This window comes from Equus asinus, chromosome 6 (assembly GCF_041296235.1).
Source record: "Equus asinus isolate D_3611 breed Donkey chromosome 6, EquAss-T2T_v2, whole genome shotgun sequence".
NCBI classification, from domain to species: Eukaryota; Metazoa; Chordata; class Mammalia; order Perissodactyla; family Equidae; genus Equus; species Equus asinus.
The window spans coordinates 90,886,401-90,893,685 of record NC_091795.1 but is presented as its reverse complement, the minus strand read 5'-3'; the positions used below and the strand labels follow the sequence as shown (position 1 = coordinate 90,893,685).

Below are 7,285 nucleotides of genomic sequence, written 5' to 3'. Positions count from 1 at the left end.
AGGGGACGTACCCAAGGCTCCCTGGGGAAAGCGAGTAGGCCTCACAGACCAGCTGCTGGAGCCCAGGCTTGAAAGCAGAGCCGGGGGTCTAAGAATTCTTTAAGGCTTAATGTTGGAAGCTTTTTAAATTGTTGCTCTTGAATTTCACACGTATGAAAGTCATCTTTCGGCTTCCAATATCCAGAGCACATTCGTTCATTAACTTTTCATGCAGAAATGCAGTCATTAATTAGTGTGGCACATGCTTCTCCCACAAAACCAAACAAAAATCCCTTAGCAAAGGCTGTTCCAGGGCTTGGAAAACACTATGACGTCCTATTGTCAGCATTTGTGATGCCCTCCTTTCATAGACAGAAAATTGGAGGCTAAAACCATAGGTCCACTAAGCGAAAAGGCTGGGCAAGGCTCAGACTTTTCAGTAGCTGTTGCCACTGCGATCGTTTTAAACCGGGCTCCAGCACTGGGTCAGCAGTTTCAGACACCGTCAGAGAGGAGCCCAACGTCGCAGGCGCATTTTCAAAGGCGTCCGTACCCCGCAGGAAAAGGTCTGTGGCTGGAGGACCAGCCCAGGGGCCGTCGGGAACCGAAGCTCCCCGGGCCCCAGAAGGGTCCCAGGTGCCCGCCTCCGACGATGTCACTCCTGTCCCCGGGCCGCCCGCAGTGGCTGGGATGCTCTGGGGTTTCTTCTCCACCCTCAAACTCAGCTTCATTGCTGGAGCGTGTACCCCCTGAACACAGAACACAGGCAGACGGCGCTCTCAGCTACGAGCTGCGGGGAGGAGCTGGCGGGCGCCGTGCAGAAACGCCGCGCCCCGGCGCGCTCCCGGCCGGCGCTCACACCTCCGCTCCCGGGGGCGGCGCGCGGCCGGGTGCGCGGGGGCAGGGCGGGGCGGGGCGGAGCGCGCGCTGGAGACCCGCCCCCGCTCCCCTCCCCCTCTGGCGGAGATTGACGGGGCCTGGGCACGCGTCCCAACCAATGAGCGCGTCCCGGGGCGGGCCCTGGAACCCGCTGCTCCGGCTACTTAGAGTCTCAGGCTGGGCTGTGGGAAACCAGGAGCGAGTCGGGACTGCCCAGGTGGAGCCGAAGCCCCAGCCAGCGCGGACCCGCAGGCGCACGGGCACCGCGCCAGGCACCGCACCGCACCGCACCGTTCCGCGCGGGGCAGAGTGGAGCCGCAGCCCCCCGCGCCGCCCAGGACCCACTCGCCACTACCGCCTCCGCAGCACCCATGGGGACCAGGAGACTTTAAAGGAGTTTGGGGTTTCGAGAGCAGGGAAATCACGGGTACGGAGAGGCGGCTTTCTTTGCCCTGGAAACGTTTTTTTTTTCGTCGGATTGTTTGGACCCTGTGCCGGGTAGGAGGGAGAGGGGTGTTTTGGCTGAAAGTGGACCTCCCTACACAACCCACACCGGCACACATACACCGCACTGACTTCCCCCATCCTTCCCTTGCCTCTTTGTTAGATTATTTCAGACAGAGCAACCTCGCCCTGGCGCAGCCCGATCGGCTCTCCGGGGGAGAAGGCAAGAGAAGTAAAGGGCAGAGTGCACCTGCCTGCGTGGGCAGGTGTGCCCGGGTGCGTGGGTGTACGTGCACTAGCGAGCGTGCAAGCATGAACTGGAATTGTGTACGAATGTGGGAGTCTGAGTGTGTCGTCGCGAAGGTTTGTAATTGTGTCTGTATGTGACATTACCACACCAGTGTACCCGCCTGTCAGTGTCTGGACTCCAAGTGTGCAAAATTTTGCTGGTGTCAAGTGAGTGCCTGCGAATGTGTCCGATTGTCATTGTACAAGGCGCTGTCAGGGAAGCAGTGCGACCTAGTGCAAAACTGAGAGGTGGGAGAAGGTGGGGACAGAAATGTGAGGACAGCTTGCTCCGAGCTCTGGGGCCTTGGGCGCCCCTTCTCCCTTCCAACCTACCCCTCTGCCCTTTCCTGAGTGTCCGTCTCCCACGCTGCCACAACTCGCGCTGTCCTCCCACTGGGACCCCATACGCCCTTCAGCCTGGCTGCCTTTTCTCTTGTGGGAGTTGGACCGGGTTCTCGGACGGGGTCCGAGGCTGTGTGGTGGCGCCTGATCCTGGTTTCTTTGCCCAGCCTGCCCCTGGGGATGCACGGGAGGCTTGGCTGGGACTAGTCACTCCAGTATGGGCGCGTCGGCGGGCGGGCAGGTCCCAGGGGCACTGCACGTCCTCGGGAGGCGCAGCCCGACTCTGATGCTGTCTCTGCCTCTCGACTGTGCTTCCGCAGATCCCAGCTCCTGGCCCTCACCTCGCCGCGTCATTGATGGGCAACCAACTGGACCGCATCACCCACCTCAACTACAGCGAGTTGCCCACAGGGGACCCGTCGGGGATCGAGAAGGACGAACTACGGGTCGGGGTCGCCTACTTCTTCTCGGATGAGGAGGAGGACCTGGACGAACGCGGCCAGCCGGACAAATTTGGCGTGAAGGCCCCCCCGGGCTGCAGTCCCTGCCCAGAGAGCCCCAGCCGCCACCACCACCACCTGCTGCACCAGCTGGTCCTCAACGAAACTCAGTTCTCCGCCTTTCGGGGCCAGGAATGCATCTTTTCCAAAGTGAGCGGCGGCCCTCAGGGCGCCGACCTGAGCGTCTACGCGGTCAGCGCGCTGCCCGCGCTCTGCGAGCCCGGCGACCTGCTGGAGCTGCTGTGGCTGCAGCCCGCGCCGGAGCCGCCCGCGCCCGCCCGGCACTGGGCCGTCTACGTGGGCGGTGGGCAGATCATCCACCTGCACCAAGGCGAGATTCGCCAGGACAGCCTGTACGAGGCGGGCGCGGCAAACGTGGGCCGGGTGGTGAATAGCTGGTACCGCTACCGCCCGCTGGTGGCCGAGCTGGTGGTGCAGAACGCCTGCGGCCACCTGGGCCTCAAGAGCGAGGAGATCTGCTGGACGAACTCGGAGAGCTTCGCCGCCTGGTGCCGCTTTGGAAAGCGGGAGTTCAAGGCGGGAGGGGAGGTGCCGGCCGGCACGCAGCCCCCGCAGCAGCAGTACTATCTCAAGGTGCACCTGGCTGAGAACAAGGTGCACACAGCCAGGTTTCACAGCCTAGAAGACCTCATCCGCGAGAAGCGCCGGATCGACGCCACCGGCAGCCTGCGAGTGCTCCAGGAGCTCACCGACCTCGTGGACGACAAGGAGTAGTCTCGAGGGGAGCCTCCTGCCCCTCCTGTCTTCCCGCGCCCCGCTCCCTTCCCCGCACCCGGGCTTCCGGCCGGCGACTCACGAGCCCTGTCCCCGTCCGCCACGGGCGGCCGGTGCCCAGGCTGCCCCCTCGCACCCCTCCAGCAAGTGGCAGGAAGTCTCAGGAACTGGCCCCGGGACGGAAAGGGCAGCTGTGCGCGCCTGGCCGAGACTCCCCGTAGTGGTGATGGTGTTGGGAAGCACAGCGTGCGGTTTTCCCTTTAGTTGTAAGGGGAAAACGGAGAATAGGCTGAGGGGAGAAGGGACGTGGCCTCCCCCGAGAGTCACCGGTGAGTGACTATCACCCGATCTACTAGAAAGGGACCATCACCTCCCCAAACGCACACAGACAGACCGGTCGGAGGTCAGAATTGATCTTTTCAGGGCACAGTTCACCTCCTGTATGGATGTGTCCCAAGATTGCAGGATTTCCAAGAAATCCAGCCTGTCCCTGATGCACTTGTGAATAATTCCACAAACAAGCACTTCGGCACTCTGAGTTATCCCGAGCCTGCCCGGGACTTTTCCAGCTCTCCAGCCCCGATCTCCTGACATTGTATTCCAGGCTCCTGGCTAAGCTAGTTAGTGTTTGCTTCCTATTCTTTCCATCGAGGGAAGCGAACGCCACCCCCCACCCGCATTTGCCTCTGAGCCTCCCTCGCTGGCAGGAGGGAAGCCTTCCCGGTCCCGGGAGGAAAATGGCGCAGCTACTTTGGCTAGGAGAGCCGGCCCCGCCCCCGGCAAGTAGAAGGTTCGCCCGGTGTCTGGGAACTTGAATTTGTGGAGAAAGGCGCTTGTTGTTCTTAACCCTAGATTGCTTCCCTCTTTGGGCTGCATTTCCGAAATAGTCCTATTTTTAAAGGAGTTGGCAGGAGAGGGAGGGGGAAGACATGGCAACATTCCAGAAACCAGCATTATTAACAACACCATAGCCAGTATGTTTAGTTTGGCTCTTCCTAACATAGAAATCTTAAAAGGTGGGGGAAGTGGAAATAAAGTTTTAAAAATGAGAGAGCAGTTTTCCAACTATGTCAACAAAGCCTATCGTGTTGATGTTTTTATTGACCATTTTAGCAACATGCTAATAAAATTTCAAATTGAAATTTTTATTTTCATGGCTTTAATCCATGATGGTTTAAATACTGGGGGCCATTAAGAGTGGATTTAGCTAAGAGCTTAGCTAACATTGCCTTTTTGCTCTATTTTTCTCACATCTTAGGAGACTTCTGTTTTTGAATATTGTAGTTAATTTTTTGGCTTGAAATGGCAGCCCTAGTAATGGTGGAGTTGTTAATCAATGTGTATATTGTACTGAATTTCTGTCATTTAATGGGTTTACTGCTTTGGTGGAAATTGCTAGCAGGTTCCATGATGTTTCTTTTCTCCATGTTGTATACCATTACACTCCTCATTTGCATTTCTATTTTTCTGCCTCTCCTCTTGATCTCCTTAAAAAAGAATCAAGAGTTGGTGGCTTTCCCCTCCTCTTTAGCCAGTCCCACAACTCTTTCCTGAAAACCAGAAAGGACTTTAGACAAACCCGTGTTTTTGAAAAAATTAAGGCTGTTTGGAACCCCTTCCCTGGGCAAGGATTTACCAACTTCTCTCCCTGTGCAGCAGCCCCAACCTGACTGACTGTTACTTGATTCAGTGTGTGTTAGACACCTACAGCATCTGTGTCCCCTCCAAGGGAATTTGTCGAATAATGGTGTTTAGCTAATTGTTGAAGCAATTGCATACTGACAGCTGTGATTTAGTTGGACAGCAAATATTATGGCCAAAGCCAGTTTCTTGGCATTTCAAAAATAATGCAATAAAAACTAGTCGAGGTTAGCTGAGACTGGAAATGCCTTTTTCATGGTAAATGATTCATTTCTGTTTTGTTATTTTGGTTTTCATGCTGGATTCATTCTCTGATCTTGAATCAAAAGGTCGGATCAATGAAATATGAACTAGAGTATTTTTCTTAAGCCTATTGAGTGATTTATTTTTTAAAAAATGTTTAAATGCATATGCTTTTCTTTCAGCACATACAATGGCAAAACTTTTGTAATAACTCACTTACTTTTGCATGCGTGGAGAACTGAAAGTCATTTATTTCCCTAACTTAGTCCTCTTTCAGATAACGGATGGCAGGTCATAAACTGAAATTCTTGATTGTATCTACACACTCCAGATCCTGCCCTGTGTCCTCCTGCTGTATCTTGGCTCTCTGCTGTATTAAACACCATCCTAAGCACTTGTTCCCACGGGACTCCTTCTTGACGTTTTGTCTTCCACCTGTCACTCAGAGGGTGGGACTTCAGCAAAAGAAATGAATCAGTCTATCATACCTAATACTAAGATTTATTTCCTCTGATGGCACATAATCTGATTTTTTTCTTACTAAGAGGGTCACTATAACAGAGGAATGGCTTATCAGCTTTATACTTGCCAAGACTAGACTGTCAATAAAAATACGAGTTTGGCAGCGAAAGTAGCGTTCATTGCTATGTTGGCCTATAAAGGATTAGGTTGATGATAATACTTCTACAAACTCACAGGAATAAAACAGTGGTTACAAAGGAAACTTGGAAAGTTTGTAAGGTTTCTTATATTCCTGTTGAAATAATCATTTATTATCTGTTGATCAATGCTAATAATAACCAGTGGCAGAAAACTTCTAATCATACCTTTATTCTGAAAAATGTGTATATTTCTAGGGTATTATGAACAATTTGAGTGAAAACCAAGCAGATGGATGTTCCCTTTGAAGATGGCATGGGCACACCTGATTTTTATTATGAGTGAATATAATATCTCTGGATTTTATCCGAGTTATAGAAATTAAGCCAAAAGGCTCTTAGCATTTTACTAGAGGTCAGGAATTTAGTTTTGGTTTTAGTATCCTCAAGAGAATGGAGTTTCATAGTAGCTTTCATGATAGTGAGTGTGGCTAAGTTGGAGGCTGGTTCTTTCCTCTATTCCAGATAGAGGAAAACTACTCTTACTCCTCCATTCTTGTTCCACTTTCAGAGTGAGATTCTGAAAAGCAAAGTATTTTAAAAAAAAAAAAAAAAGGGTGACTATTTTTACTCCAAGGAGTGCTTCGCTACGCATTTTGTTGTTTAAAAAACCCCAAAAACTGGGGAGAAAGAAGGCTGGGCATACATTAAACAAAATCAGCCCAGAAACACTGTTATTCCCAAAGTGTATTCCTTTATTAAGAAAAAAAAATCCTGTGGAAGTTACATGTATTGCACTTATTTGTAAAAGAAAATTAAAAGTATATCAATGAGCCAAATAGATAGATATATCAAGTTCCTCAATATTGAAAAAATTTTAATCCTTGTCATGACTGCATTTTATTAAATGAAAGGGTAATATATATTCGCTTGTAGTTAGAAAACGCTTGTGCCAGATTAGAACATCAAATGCAATGATGTTACATGATTTTAGTAGATTTTCAAAATTTTGATGATTTTCTCTCTCTTAGGGTCGTGTTTCTTTGGTAAATACTTTTGTTTGAATAATGATTTCTTTTTTCAGAAAAGCATGCTATTGGTGTTTACAAAATATCGAATTACCTGAATAATCAGTATCCTAACAGCCTTCAAACATTACCTTATTGATTAATTATGTTTTGTGTGTGCTTTCAACATTCCTAAGAATCCAATGTCTTAGTCATCTAATAAATGGAGCAGGGTCAACTTTCAGTGAAATTAATACTAATTGCACAAACATAATTGAGCAACCTAATTTCCTTTTGTCCAAATGCATATCTTCAAAGCTTTCTGCTTTCTCTTTTTTAAACAAATAGAGAGAATCTAGTTAGGTCTGCCTTTCAGAGATGATTTGCCACATGCGTAAAGGGTCTGCAGGTGAAAAGTACAGGCTTTCAGGCTTCTTGAAACATTAAGAACTGTGTTTAGACAATGGTTTAGACAATGGTCTGAGACCCACCTGATTTTTTTTTGTTGACAATTACTAGCTATTGGCAGTATATATATATGTATGTATACTGTATATATGCAGTTACATACATACACGTACATATGTGTACATATATATCATTTCTACCTATAGGTAGAAATTCTGAT

At 50.1% G+C, this 7,285-nt stretch overlaps 1 protein-coding gene across 1 annotated transcript; it reads left to right on the top strand.

Moving 5' to 3' along the window:
* Nucleotides 1-964: 964 nt before the first annotated feature.
* Nucleotides 965-6,911, top strand: LRATD1 (LRAT domain containing 1). The gene is made up of 2 exons (XM_014848080.3): nucleotides 965-1,285; nucleotides 2,253-6,911. Exons 1-2 carry the CDS (start codon nucleotides 977-979, stop codon nucleotides 3,165-3,167), a joined length of 1,224 nt encoding a protein of 407 aa, XP_014703566.2. The 5' UTR covers nucleotides 965-976; the 3' UTR covers nucleotides 3,168-6,911.
* Nucleotides 6,912-7,285: the final 374 nt, after the last annotated feature.